Source organism: Aythya marila, assembly GCF_965140915.1.
Source record: "Aythya marila genome assembly, chromosome: 2".
Classification (NCBI taxonomy): domain Eukaryota; kingdom Metazoa; phylum Chordata; class Aves; order Anseriformes; family Anatidae; genus Aythya; species Aythya marila.
In genome coordinates this window covers 22,633,921-22,648,986 of record NC_139043.1, presented here as the reverse complement: position 1 = coordinate 22,648,986, position 15,066 = coordinate 22,633,921, and the positions used below count along the sequence as shown (strand labels likewise).

The 15,066-nt window shown below is 37.4% G+C and overlaps 1 protein-coding gene across 1 annotated transcript in view; it reads left to right on the top strand.

The window, feature by feature from the left end:
* LOC309875226 (ATP-dependent translocase ABCB1-like) overlaps positions 1-13,799 on the top strand; it is a gene marked incomplete at both ends in the record, with an annotated part of 43,231 nt that extends 29,432 nt beyond the window's left edge. Inside the window, 9 exons of the mRNA XM_082754374.1 lie at positions 2,126-2,209; positions 2,964-3,167; positions 6,207-6,307; positions 7,275-7,415; positions 8,561-8,717; positions 9,888-10,085; positions 11,141-11,344; positions 12,760-12,906; positions 13,593-13,799. Coding sequence (XP_082610500.1) covers positions 2,126-2,209; positions 2,964-3,167; positions 6,207-6,307; positions 7,275-7,415; positions 8,561-8,717; positions 9,888-10,085; positions 11,141-11,344; positions 12,760-12,906; positions 13,593-13,799 — 1,443 coding nt within the window. The remainder of the gene's footprint in view (positions 1-2,125; positions 2,210-2,963; positions 3,168-6,206; positions 6,308-7,274; positions 7,416-8,560; positions 8,718-9,887; positions 10,086-11,140; positions 11,345-12,759; positions 12,907-13,592) is intronic.
* Between the last annotated feature and the right edge of the window lie 1,267 nt (positions 13,800-15,066).

The following is a 15,066-nucleotide window of genomic DNA, read 5'->3' as shown; positions in this document are numbered from 1 at the left end:
TCTTCTGTAGTGCCTTTAATGTACAAACAGAAACTCCATCACTGCCAGGTTGCAGGTCAGCACATCCAGAATTAACTCAGGTATATTTACCCCTCTTTTGCTGTCACTGCTATGCTTAACCAGTTGCTTTATGTCCTGAGTAATCTTGATAAATTCACCAAGTATTTTAAGGAAATGTTGGTACTTTTTTGATATGATACTTTTTTGTGGATTGATATTATCAATCCACAGTATAAATTTAAGCCTTCCATGGATTTCTATTATGTTTTACTCCCAGCTGTAGGTGGGCATGTGATCCCTGATGTAGTAGAAAGCAGAACAATATGAGCCTAGGCATATTACTCCTTTGCCTTTCACTTACTACAGAAAGCAGCATATCCCAGCCATTCTAGTCTGCTACATCTGCAAGTCTGGGATCAAAGATATTTCCAAACATGCAATCCCACTGCTTCTTCAGCCTGTTCAGCTGAGTGAGGTCTTTCCTGGTCTCGACAGAAAGTCATTACCTCCTTGAGAAGTTCCCGGAGCCAACCCGAGCAGCAACAGCATTCATTAGCACTTTTCACTGGGGGTGAAATCAGATGCCCCTACTTTCCCATTTATACAGGAAGGGATAATAGGCCACCTCCAAAGAGTGAGATATGTCATTGGAAATTAAGCCTCAGGAGATTATTATTGTTTTTTTTCTTACTAGCCCAATAGAAAGTGCAGTCTGTAAGACCATGCTGAATCTGAACAGATCCCAGGAGGAAGGGTCTGAATAGGAACAGAGAGGTTTTCATGATGAAGAATCAAGTAATCTTATTATGTTTATTGTCCTCACTCTGGTGTGAAAATAGCATCTACCTGGCATAATTTTCAAATATCAGGCAGTAGAGCAGTGGGACCTGGGAGGATTTTATCTATTAGCACCGATACATGTGGCACATGCTCCATGTCATATAATGGCAAAGCAACCATCTGTCTATGTGAGCCTACAGCCAGATTGAAACTATTTATTTTACATCTTTTTTTTTTCTTACTGTATTTAAGAACAATGTTTACTTTACCATGCTTAAAGATAATACTTCTGCCACAAAAAAAAAAAAAAAAAAAAAAAAAAAAAAAAAAAAAAAAATCCCAGGAAATAAAAATATAGCATGTTTGTTAATGCCTAATGGTTATGCATTTAAACACTACTTGCAGGAAATATGAAAGCTCTTACAGTAACTTTATGAACAGTTGGTGCACAAAAACACCCTACAGTTGCTAAGAATCATGTACATATAATGTAATATAAATACTGACATTTCATTATAATGATTTTGGAGTTTGATGTTTGGCAAATCTAGAAGAATGTTAGAGTGAATATTTTATATTTGCTTTCTGTATTTAAATAAGATAAATGCTTTGTGTTCAAGTAAGAAATTTTAGTTTTCAAGTGCTTTAGAGTCACTGATCCCTCTGACCAATTAATCTTGATTGCTGTTAAGATACAAAAGTGTATTACTGACAAGATTTTTTCCCTGAAAATAGTTTCTTCCACATTAGGAAGAGAGAGTCTTGGGATAGTCTATCTCCCAGTACCACATATCATTTTGTGTAAGTCTTTTCAGACACCACAGAGATTTTCCAGCAGTACTCAGTCATTCAAAACAATTCATAGCAGATTTACAGATTTCACAGTGCTCATAACTGACAGAGAATTTAGATGTATTTTTACCTAACAGGAGAAATTATATTTTTAATCAGTAGTCTTCATAGATGTCTGTTACACATCCAAGTAACTGTTCTCAAAATGGCACATTCCTTCATATTGCTGTTTAGTGAACATCCAATCATCAAAAATATGTTGAACTCACAAGCAAAGATATCTTGTAAACTGTGTTTAATATGAAACAATGTGGTGATGTTTATGTTATCGCAAACAGCATATACAGATTATTAGTAGAGGCTAGCTTTGAGTTTTGTGATCCCATGACCTTACAGAACCTATAGGTCTAATTTATTTATGGTTACACCTAAAGAGCTAGAACATCCTATCATGTGTCACCTAGTCATAATCCAAAGTGATTAAATTCTCTTAAGTAGCCTAATGAGGTTAGTTAAGTTTTTAAGATCATAATAAATGTATTTCATATTGCAGGAGATCAGCTGGTTTGATGAACCTAAAAATAGCACTGGAGAATTACTTACAAGACTTGCTAATGATGCCTCACAAGTGAAAGAAGTAAGTAATATGCACTGGCATTTTTCATGGCTGATTAATATGGAGTCAGTTACAGACAGTATTTAGTAGATAGAAATCCTGCACACAGTCATGTGGAACTGTTATTTATTTTAAAGTGCTTTTGTGTGTTTGGCATCACACAAAAGTTATCATAATAGTAGAAAATATATATATACATTTGAAGTATAGTCATGTAGTAAAGCTTTAGTTCACATTACTGCTCAGTCCTGGTATCACCAGTATAAAAGAGCTATCCAAGGCATCCATTTATTTAAAGTCATTTATTCAGCCTTCTTAGATGTCTAGACAGCATTGTGTTTTTATGATAAATGCTCTAGCTCAACGAAATGCATAAGAACATGCCTCAAAATGAAGGTTGTTCTCATTGCATCATTGTGTTTGTTCATATGTTTAGAGTTAAAAAAGATAAAATATGGTCATAGTTCTACATGTGTGTATATATATTTATATAAGAGGCTTATGAAATATCATTGTTTTTTTCTGGAGCAAAACCTGAAAGCAAGGAGGTAGAGTAGGGTAGATACAAAAGGCTTGTGGGAATGATCTGGAGAGTTGAGCAGTTTTTCAAGAGATAAGATTCCATTTTGCAGAATATTTAGACCAAATGGTCTAAATATTATATAATATATAATATATATTCAGGTGGTGAATAAATCATAAATATCTATGTGACAAATATTTTCCCTAGTTTTCAAATAAATCCATGTATTACAATGGTTTCATTCTTTTCCAGGCTACAGGTTCCAGACTGGCATTAATTGCTCAAAATGTAGCGAATCTTGGAACTGGGATCATTTTGTCATTGACCTATGGCTGGCAGTTGACTCTTCTGCTATTAGCCATTGTGCCAGTTATTGCTGTAACAGGAATGGTTCAAATGAAGATGCTTACTGGACATGCAAAAAAGGATAAAAAGGAACTGGCAGCTGCAGGAAAGGTGAGTTCAGTGGCATTTAAAACTATTTTTATGTTGTACTACACAGTGCTGCTTAATAGGGATATTGGTGTTGGGTCAAGAATATACTCCTCAAACTCAGTCTGCGTTGTTATTCTGATGAAAAGTTGATACAGAAAATATGAAGCTGAAAACTGAAAAAGTGAGTTTAATGTTAAATGCAACCTGAATTTAATAAATGAGTTGTTTCACAATACTCCTTTGAATCCAGTGCAATCATTTTATGATCTGAAAAGAGATATAGAACGTCAATAGCAATTTTCAGCATCAGTTAGCCGTATGTTCCAGTTTCCTAACTTTTCTCTAGTTCACGATGTAATTATACGCACAGCTAAAAAGCAGGCTGGTAATTATTTTATATTTTGATTGTAATCAAAATATTTTTTTTTCTGAAAATTTCTTTAAAAAGAATATTGATTTCGAGGGCATATAAATATGTATTCCAGTTGAACTTGTACTACAAATTACAGTATATGGCAAGTGGGAACATGGAAGACAGGGTAATGCAGGAGCTGAAAGTAAAACTTGGAAACCCCTGTGAGCTGTTAAAGAAATAAAGAAACAATCCAGCACCATATGTTTTTGCTTTGAAGAAAAGCAAGTTCAATATGGGTTCTATTGAGAAAACAATAAACCTTCTCAGCCTTAAAGCATATTTAAATTGGCTGAGCAAAATTTCATTTTACCTATCTATAAAACTATTATTATTATACAGACATAAAGAAAAGATGGGGTTAGTCTTTGTAAGGGAGACAGTTACTATTTACATGTAGATGTGTTAGGTATTTCCATGTAATTTAATTATTTCAATCACTCATGTAACTTAACTTGTGTTTCTGACTTACAGATTGTCTAATCACTTATTATTATTATGTAGAAGTAGTGATGTAGAAGGAACGGTCTGCTAAGTGCATAATTATGATTAAATTGCAGTTTAGCTCTTGTGTAAAGAACTGCTTTTCTTTTTCTTCCTGAGTTGAAGATAGAAAGCCATGTTTGCTTCCAAGCTAGTATTTACCTTTACAGTAAAGGCTGATGATTCACAAGCTTGGAGGTATTCTGCTACACTTTAAAATAAGAAGCTAAAAGAGGTTTATTTTTAAAAGAATCACAGAATCACAGAATTTCTAGGTTGGAAGAGACCTCAAGATCGAGTCCAACCTCTGACCTAACACTAACAGTCCCCACTAAACCATATCCCTATATATGCATTGGAAAAAAAAAGTCTTCTTTATGCGATAGGATAATCAAGAAGAAATTCAAAATGGTGTCACTGATTATGAATAAAGTTTTGCCAAACAAGTAACATTACACATTCTTACGCACTGTAATATTTTAAAGTTATCTCATAGTCAAGTTGATTTCAGCTGCTTATCATTATTTCATGTCAACTGCTTTGGATATTATTTGTAAGAAGAGTTAGATGATTGTTATGTGATGACCTGAAAATCTGGTTTTGGCAGACCATGTTAGTTTAAATATTTTTTTATTTTCCAGCTCTACAGCTTCTGGAAAAAAAAATAAAACATATTTATTTCCATAGCAATTCAGCAAAATATTTCACTCTCAATATATCAACATGAAGGAAAACAGGTCCCAGGCATCTATTTTAGCTTTAGGTTAAAAATCTACGTTGCTCTTTAGACAAGGGTCTCTTCCTGGCAAAGAGCCAATGAGGAAATGCCACCTCCAGATGAGAGATAGAAATAAACTACTCTTATTGGTAGATAGTACAGAAACAATATTCATTTCTTCCTTCCTCAGCAGCAGCAGAGTTATTTGTGCACGTATAATGGAGCCAGTTAGCTCCCTTTATACAAACCAAGAGCACACAGCTTGGAGTGGCCAGATATTATTGAAAGTTATTCTGTAAAGGCAATTGGGTTTGACAGTGTACAAATCTTACACTGGTGATAATACATAACAAAAAATGAGCTTAAGTTCCAGGTCCTTGATAAATTTCTAGAGAGGAGGAATGGTTTTGGTTTTACGTTTGTTTCTTTGTTTTTTGGTTTGGTTTGGTTTTTTGTGCCCTGTGAAATCAGTACATCAGAACTAAATCATGAACTGTAATAAGTATAGTGCTCTATGAATGTACTTTATAAAACCTCTTTCCAAGATGCTTTATCTTCTGAGTTTTGATTTTCTGGATTGTTGACCAAGCCTAAATCAATTGCTGGTATGAGAAAATTCTGATGATAGTAATTGTCTACAAGTGAATCCCCTTAGTACTAGGGGAACATTAAGAAAATCAAGACCTATCCTTCCTCTAGTTTTCAGTCAAGATTGGGTACCCAGCATCATTAATCACTTTGGAAAATTTCTACCCACTTTTTTTTTTTTTTTTTTTTTTTTTTTTTTTTTTTTTTTTACTGTGGCAAAATGGAAAGATTTTCAAAGATATAAAATAAATAAGAATTAGATGCTAAGCTGCCATATGGACCAGAAAAAAAAAATCTTTCTACATTTTTATGAACATGCAGTAGTTTTGATTTTCTCCTTTAGGAGTTTTGAAAATCATCTGGTACTCAAACATATGCAGAGAATGAACCCTGGGAAAGATTATTCCTTCCAGGGTGAGCCCCAAATTAGCTGCTTTTGAAAAGGTGGTGATACGTTCAGGCTGCAGCCCCAAATACATTTTCAGGTGAGGCAGGCTTGTTCAGTTTGGCCTGACTGGGCACCAACAGCAATGATAGCTGCATGGCAGCATCATCCTTGTTACAGGTTGAACAAGCTCACTGGAAAAAACAAAAAACAAAACAAAACAAAACAAAACAAAACTGTTGCTGGACTGTGCTAAAAAGTACACTGACTCAACTTTACTGTTATAATCCATGGTAATTGGATTATATTTAACAGCAGTGTATCTACATATGTTGCAACCACACTTTCAACAGTATTGTAGACATATTCTGTCACTTCTATTGCAGCCATTCCCAGTTCTGTTTATCAGATTATGTTTAAAAATTTCCATGTAATCTTGTTTTTCTGCCAATGAACATGTATTCTCCAATACAGATTGCTTCTGAAGCCATAGAAAACATTCGCACTGTTGTTGCTTTGACTCAGGAAAGAAAATTTGAGTTTATGTATGTGCAAAATTTGCAAGTGCCATACAGGTAAAAAAAAAAAAAGCTTTTTAAAAAGAGGTTATTAAAATGTACCTTTTAAAAAAATTAACACCAATCAACTGAAAAACAATTTATCTTCTTTCAGTACATTGTAAAATATTTAATTCCAAGCTCAGTTTTAACATAGAAAATACAAATTATCTTTCTCTTCAAGCTAATGGTCTTTGATTAAATGATAATTTCTTTCAAAGCCTACTTTCTTTCAATACTATCACTATTAGCTGCTCTAATTCTTGAGATGGAAGTCTTTATTAATTCTTATAAACATGAGGCCTTCCTTCTGAGGAAATACATCTATATTTTTTTAACAAACCAAAAGTCAGGGTTTGTCCTTATGTTTAGGTAAGATTCCTGTTCAAATCAGTGGGATTTTCCCAAGGAGGGAACCCGAATGGAAGAGGGAACCCGCACAACAGTTTATCTCTCTGTTCACTCTGTTATTTTATCAAAATACCATTGCAGATCAAGTGAAACCTCATGAATGTAATGACTGATTTAAAGATTTGGTTTGGTTCAATGAATGGTAAAACACAAAGATTTGTTCTATTGAAGTAGTTTCTGCTCTGTAGAAATTCTGAAGTTCTTGGTGATTTTCCTCGTTTGTTATTTAGGTGAATCTTTAAATTGCACCTGAATTATAATTTTTAAAATAATTTTAATGAATGCGTGAATTGAAAACAATACAAATTATACGTGCTCAAAACATTTAGAGTAATTTCATCTTCTGTCCCAATATTCTTACATGAGTTTTTGCAGACAGACAGAAAACTGAAGCATACAGGAATTATAGTGTTTTGGGTTAGGATCTTACAAAGAGCTGGAGATTATTTTACTATAAACTGGTAAAGAGACTTGAGGATTCCTCTGACTTATAGGATACTTTTACTATTGGATAGTTACATTCTTGGTTACAACTGCATGTACAATAAGATTGTGATAATATTTTTTGTTACAGAAACTCTGTAAAGAAGGCACATATCTTTGGATTTACTTTTGCGTTTTCACAAGCTATTATGTACTTTATTTATGCTGCATGTTTTAGGTTTGCTGCATATCTAGTAAAAAATGGACATATGCTGTTTAAAGATGTGCTTTTGTAAGTATATCCTCTTTAGTTTCTTTTAGGTTCCATATGGAAAAATGCGTTTGATTTTGCTATAGGTATCTTGAAATCATCGCATATAGAACTGAAGAAAACAACCAAGTACTTCATTCTTATGCTACCCCTCCTTCCTCATGTTGCTACAAATCCAAAATGTGATAATTTCAGACTACATTTAGCTACCTACATACGATTTTTCTTGCAATCAGGGTAAAAAGAAAGCAAAATGAAGTTAGGCAAAGCAAAACTGTCCCTTGTTTTCATGACCAATAAGGTTTCTTTCACAGCAGAATCACATGGCTTAGCTGTAGGGGGTGTAGGTAGACAAGATTAGAAGGTAAACGGAGCAAGTAACGAGTGAAATGGAAGTGAGGAAATTATGAGCCCTGGGGCAAGAAAGGTAGAGAGCAGGAGAAAGATCAGCAACCACCCATTCTGGTAAATGCCCAGGTAGAGCTGGAAAAGCTCCTTCAAGTGTTAACAGTGAATTGATGTTATTGTTCCTATCAACTGGCACTTTTCCAGCCTTCCTTTTGCTCCCTCCTTATCTCCAGCATCTAACCAAGTCTTCTGCTTGACTCCCTGCAGCTGAAATCCCTGTCCATATTTGTCAATAGTCACCTCCCATGCTTTGGTTTAGCAATTACCACATTCTTACCTGGCAAAAATTACAGCTGAAGCTAAACCTTCATGTTATGCTGATTACACCAACACTTTCTGAAGTACTAGCATTAGCTTCCCTTTCCCTATGCACTCATGTGAATGCCTCGTTGTGTACCTGCTCTTGTATTACACTTCGCTTACCCCAAATTTCATGCTTGCATCCTTTGCTCCCTCTTTCTTACCTTCCATTTGCTCCTGAACTCAAGGTTTTGATTGTGACCCTTGAAGAAAATATTGAATGACAAATTTCTCCATAGACCTCAGAAAAGAAAAAAAAATAGAAAAGAAAAAAAAAAAAAAAAAAGATTTTCTCAGTGAGGGAAAAATGTCACAGAGTTTTCAGTAGACAGTTTTTACCCTCCCTCAACTTTTTTAATGAGTAGTTATTTATCTGAAGCCCCTCCTCTGGCCATACAAGCTTTCTGTGTCTGTGCTATATCAGTATCAGCATAGTTTTCTCCTTTTTATTTTTCTAGAGTTTTTTCAGCTATTGTATTTGGTGCAATGGCATTAGGACAAAGTACTTCTTTGACTCCAAACTATGCCAAAGCCAAGATGTCAGCTGCTTACTTGTTTATGCTGTTTGAAAGAGTACCCTCCATAGACAGTTACAGTGAGGAAGGGGAGAAGCCTGTAAGTAACCACAGTGTCATCCACAGTATATCATGCACCACTAATTTATTTCAAGCCTGTGTTTTCTTTTTTTTTTTTTTTTTTTTACTCACTCATATCATAGCTACTGAGATGCTACAGTCTGAGCCCATTCACATCTGACTCATCCAACTAAATTGGTATTTAAGTTTTGCTATGTCTTCTGCCATCCTCTCAGCCTCACCTGCCTCTGGGTGAAACAAGACCCAGTGAAAATTGGATTAATGCAACAGAGATGAGTTTTCAAGCCTTTCCTGTGTGAAGCTACCTGAGAATGGATCTTGAAGATTTAACTAGGTCTCTAAAATTTAACCAGAATTTTTTGAGGCCTAACTTATTTGCAAGTTTTCCATAATAGATTGTCACATACTTTGGTAACCAACAATGTATATGAACATATGGGGGTAATGGGGGTGTCTGGCCTTTCATATAACAAAGAGGACAGAAAGTTCCAAACAGCTATCATGTACATATATATAAACACAAAGTTATGTATATACATATATATATATGCTTACATATGTATATGTATAAAAAATATCTAGCTATGTAGCCTTAATAAATATCATAAATTTGAGCTGCAGTATTGATTGGTCAATTACATCTGTCTGTATTTTCATTTTATATATACTCATACATAAAAACTATATTTCTTCTTGTGTAGGTTATGTCCATATTACAAATATTAATTTTATAGTAAATTAGTTAGAAAAAAAACTTTAAGTGGAAGGATTGATTCTGTGTGCAGATCAAAAATAATAGATAATTTTCAGTATTTTTAAAGATGAAAACAAAAAAAATCAGCAAAGAATATGAAAAGAATGTGAATGAGGTCCTTACAAAGCATATAGAAGTTAGTCACCTAGAGTTATTGCCGCTTTTGAAAATGTAATCTTGTTTAACAGATTGTGTAAGAGAAGCTGTCAGAAGTTGTGTTTATGGAATAGAATTTTAATTGGAATCTGCTTGCAGCATAGAATATTCAGGAGGAAATTTGTGTTTTCACAATAGTGTCTCACTGTCTAGTAATTACCATGAAAAAAAGAAGTTTGTTCCATTGGAACTATTATCTTTTACTTAGTCTTTTTCTTAGTCTTTTATGATCTGTTACATTATCCTAACAATTTGATCTAATTCTACCATTTCAACCAGAAAATATTTGGTGGAAACATAACATTCAAAGATGTGGCATTTAACTACCCAGCCCGACCGGAGGTCAAAGTGCTCCAAGGCTTAAACATTGAAGTAGAAAAAGGACAAACTCTGGCTCTTGTTGGTAGCAGTGGTTGTGGTAAGAGCACTGTTGTTCAGCTGCTTGAGAGATTTTATGATCCACTCAGTGGAGAAATGGTAAGTGTTCCATATAAAAGTGTAAGATGCATTTCCATGATACATGCATAATGAATTTTACTGATATATTTTATTTGAGACTTTTTCTTCTAAATGAGCTCACTAAGTATTTGCTAGTATAACTACTCCCTTTTGCCAGTGTTCTTAATGTGACTTTTGATTTTTTTTTTAATTAAAGGCAGAAACACACAGGTTTTCAATATTGTCTATGCAACCATGGTGAACGTAGAAGGAAATTAAAATTCCTAAATTTCCCATGCTGTTTCAAGTTATTAGAACAAAGTCCAGTGGTTACAAATGCACATTTTTAAGGGTTCGTGCCTATTATATGTGTAAAGTGCATAAGCAGGCTCTCTCACCTCATTTCTGTTCACTTCTATGATGTATCAATGCTATCAACAAGATTTGGAACTTTTAAATCTAAAGATTTACACTCTGTACTGTGAAACACAGTAGAGTGTAAAGCACGTTGTTGCTTACGACTTTCATACTAATGAAAGTTCATCCCAAAGCCTCTCTGCACAGAGGACATGAGGAAAGCTAGGGCTATTCACTGAAGATCAGAGTAGAAATGCATACATGTAGCAAACCTCTTGATAGCTGGAGCTACCCTGGAAGTAGCGCTGCTGGTAAAATGCAGTTCAATCTGCTACTGGCAGTTTGCTTTCAAGGTTCATGAAACCATCTCGAAAACTCACATTGGGTCATTCGTTTATCTGTCCCACCCATCCCTTCACTCCCAGCCTTAGAGTGAGCTGTATCAGCTATTCTATTTAGGGTGATAAACAAGTAGGGTGCAATAAAATGGTTTCACACCTGGAGTTTTTCTAGGTTTATAAAGATTTCAGATGATATTTTATTGATTGCACCTGTAAATAGGTTTAACACTTATCTGCTCATCTCTGCTGCCACCTGTAAATGCATAAACTAACAGGCAGGGCATGAAATGTCCTCACTGCCCTGACAGCTAAAGGCTTTAATGTTGCTAGATAATATATATGTATGTATGTATATTATTGCAATCATGGTACTTTATCTTATTTCTGACATTTTAGCTCCTGGATGGCCAAAATGCAAAGACGCTAAATATCCAGTGGCTGAGAGCTCAGATCGGCATCGTCTCCCAAGAGCCGATCCTGTTTGACTGCACTATTGCTGAAAACATCGCATATGGAGATAACAGCCGGGAGGTGCCACAGGAGGAAATTGTGGCACCAAAAGAAGCCAATATTCATTCCTTCATTGAATCACTACCAAAGGTAATCAGGCCTTCATTTCCAACTTTCAACTGAGAGGAAAAAAAAATTGACAGAGTATTCATGTTTTTCTAAGGAAATGCATGGTAAAGTATTTAGTTTTTCCCTGACTTACTGAATTTGACATTCAAATTATTATTAATATTTTTATCCTTAGAAGACCTGAGGAACAGATGGAGAACTAGGCAGTGACAGTGGCTTAAGGCATTTACTCAGTTCTAGTGCCACTGATGCCTGAAAGGGAAGGAGGGGTCTTCATCTCTTTGGGAGTAGTCTCTGTTAAAATAATAACCTAGTTGGTACTGGTACCGAAGCAAGTAGTTCGGGAGAAAAACACATGCAAAAAGTACTGAAAGGAGGATGGGTGCTTTCCTGGATTTAAGTGAAAGCAACAGGAAAACACTAAGGCAGGCCACAGAGCTCTGTTCCTGCCCCCCTTTTTTCAACAGTCACCTCGTTTGCCAGGTGTATGAAGTCACACATGCAGCTGGTTAGCAGAAACAGTCAGAAAGACACAGCCTTGTTACTGCTTTCTTCTCTTGCCTCCCCTGTTTGTACCTACTGTTAGGCAAAGGAGCTCCTTAGCTGCTCTTTGAATAGATCAGCTCAAGCTAACACCAGTTTGTCAGCTTACTTTTGTCAAAAACACAGGCCAAGACTAATATTTCTGAGATAATATACTTCCACAGACTTAGGAGGTAAGTGAGTTTTTCATGCAAAATCTTATCTCTCAGACACAAGATGTATATTTGCTTATATAGTAGGCAGTCAAGAAGTCCAACAGGGGAATGCAGAGTTGGAATCAAATTTCTTGAGTAAATTTGTGTTAGTTTTAAGGGTGTGAGGCAGGTGGGATTTTGAATTTGACTAGTTCAAATTAGTTCCTTGAAAACTTAGAACTTGGATTTGGTTATCACTGACAGTGTCTCTCAGGCTATTTCTTTCTTATGGAGAACAGAAAGAGGAGCTGACTGCCTAGGCTGTTGGGTGCTGAGCTTAGGCTGTTGGGTTTGCAATGTCACAGCCTTGCTGTCTCACCCCATGCCTGCCATTCTCCTTCTCTGCACTGCAGTCCCTCACCCAAAACCAAATGACACTGCTCAGCATCACTGGGTTTCCTCTGCAGCTAAATACACTGGGAAATGTGCTTCTCAGCTCAGCTACTGCAGGCAGCCCTGGGCATTGTGCTCTAGGGGATCATGCCCTTAGCAGGGTTGGACCAGGTGATCTCCAGAGGTCCCTTCCAACCTCAACCATTCTGTGATTCTCTGGAGGGTCCTCACCCACTTGGAAAATCACTTGTGAGTCAGTTGTGCTGCCCCAGAATCATACCTAGGTGGAAATGCAGCTGAAATGTCACGCTTCACAGATCCTGATCCAAATCTAGGTTTACGCTTACACTGCTTTTCCGTATGTAGAAATACAGCACACGTGTGGGAGACAAAGGAACCCAGCTCTCCGGTGGTCAGAAGCAACGCATTGCTATTGCCCGAGCTCTTGTACGGCAGCCCCAAATCCTGCTGCTAGATGAGGCTACCTCTGCTCTGGATACAGAAAGCAAAAAGGTACCTTGGCTTTGCAAATGGGAACTGGGATTGCAATGGCTGGTCGTGCATTGACTGGGATGTCTTCACCCACACATTAAAACCCCAAATGGGAAATAGAAGGTTTTTATGAAAATAAGTATTTGCATTTCTTCTTTATTTTCATAAGAAGCCAAAATGTTCCTTATGGAGTAACAGAGGCTTTTTGGCTGGCTGTAACGAGCCTCCTTTGGGAAGTGACGCAGAGGCTGTGGCCCTGCAGTTGGAGGACTTCCAGGATGCCAAGTAATAGAGGGCCTCAGGGCAGGGCAGCAGAAGCTCCCCCCACACAGCCTGCCCTGCCTTTCCACTTGCAGCTTTTAGCAGGATATCAGCTGCATTTCAAGCACAGACCAATTGCACAAAGAACATAAGCATGGAACTATGATACAAGGCAGGTTGCAGGGAAAAACTGAAAAGAAACCTGAAAACGTGTCACTTCTAAAGGTCACTTCTAATGTGTATTATCAACCTCCAGCAAAAATATTTAAGTTTCTAATATAAAAATATACGGTCTGTGTCCTGCCCCCCACCCTACATGTACAAACAGTGGGACTGAACAGTCAACAGGTATAAGCTTTTCACTGCAGGGTAATTTCAAATTTGGAAGCTCAGAAGTTGTCCCAGCCTTTGGTATACTGTCTTGCGTTTGCTTGTTCATTGTGCAGATTGTCCAGGAAGCGCTGGATAAAGCCAGGGAAGGTCGCACCTGCATCGTGATAGCTCACCGCCTGTCCACCATCCAGAATGCTGACAAGATTGCCGTGATCCAGAACGGCAAGGTCGTAGAGCAAGGGACTCATCAGCAGCTCCTGGCTGAAAAAGGCATCTACTATTCTCTGGTCAACGTTCAAAGTAGGCCATGTGTTGTATGATAAAGGGCAGCAGCTCTTGCTGAGTGTAGCTGTATGGCTGGTTCAATACTTTGAGCCTTTTACGGGTACTTCAGTACTTCTGGTTTTGGTAAAATTCTGTAAATAGCTTCCTTAAATCCCACAACTATTAAAACAAATGTACCTCCGTTATTTAAGAACCTAATGCTCTTTGAATATTCTGCCACCAGCACAAAAATTTATAGCTACTCAAATTTAAAACTATGTGGCCATTACGAAAAAGCCCGACTGCCTTCCCAAACTGCACAGCAAAGGCCTCAGGGTGCAGATTCTGTCTCAGGGCGCAGAGAGGAGCACCGCTGCAGCACCCAGCTCTGTGCAGAGCTGGGGGGCATGCAGTGAATGGAAGCGTGTACAAAAGCAGGGAGAGGGTTTCATAGAATCATAGAAATCAGTCTGCTGACCTAGAATCACAGAATCATTAAGGTTGGAAAAGACCACCTAGATCATCTAGCCCAACCATCCCCTACCACCGCTATCACCCACTAAACCATGTCCCCAAGCACCACGTCCAACCTCTCCTTGAACACCCCCAGGGACAGTGACTCCACCACCTCCCTGGGCAACCCGTCCCAATGCCTGACTGCTCTTTCTGAGCAGAAATGTCTCCTCATTTCCCACCTGACCCTCCCCTGGCACAACTTGAAGCCATTCCCTCTAGTCTTATCACTAGTTACCTGTGAGAAGAGGTTCAAACCCTTCAGTTTTCAAGGCAGGAGCACTGAACTGGGCATTGTTTTTGTGGGGAGGGAAAAGCGCAGCGTCTGGCCCAGTGGCAGGAGGCTTTTAAATATGTGTTAGTGAAAAAGGGATGAGAAAATGATTCTGTTCAGATTTCAGGTGCTGTCTTTACAGGGTCGTTGCAACTACATATTCTAACATTGCATTCTTTCTAAACCTCAAGCAAATGACAACTATGGCAGTGAGATATATGACAACAGGTGACCAAAAACTTTTCAGAAAAGGAGACTAAAAAGAATAGCTCTTCATCATGCAAAAACCATGTTGGCACTCACAGGCCTAAGGTAGCAATGTATTCCTTAACAGAGATGTGTCCCAAAGTGCTGTACCAGGTATGATTGTTTCTGAACAAACGCACATACAAACCACAGCAGTGGAAAAAGGAAGCCTGTTGAGACTGGCAGCTGACTCTGAACCATCAGTGCTGGAACTTGGCTCCTGTTCCCAGCTCACCAGTGTAGTAATGGGTGCAGGCACTTTCTGCAGGCTCCTGCTTTGAACAGTGCCT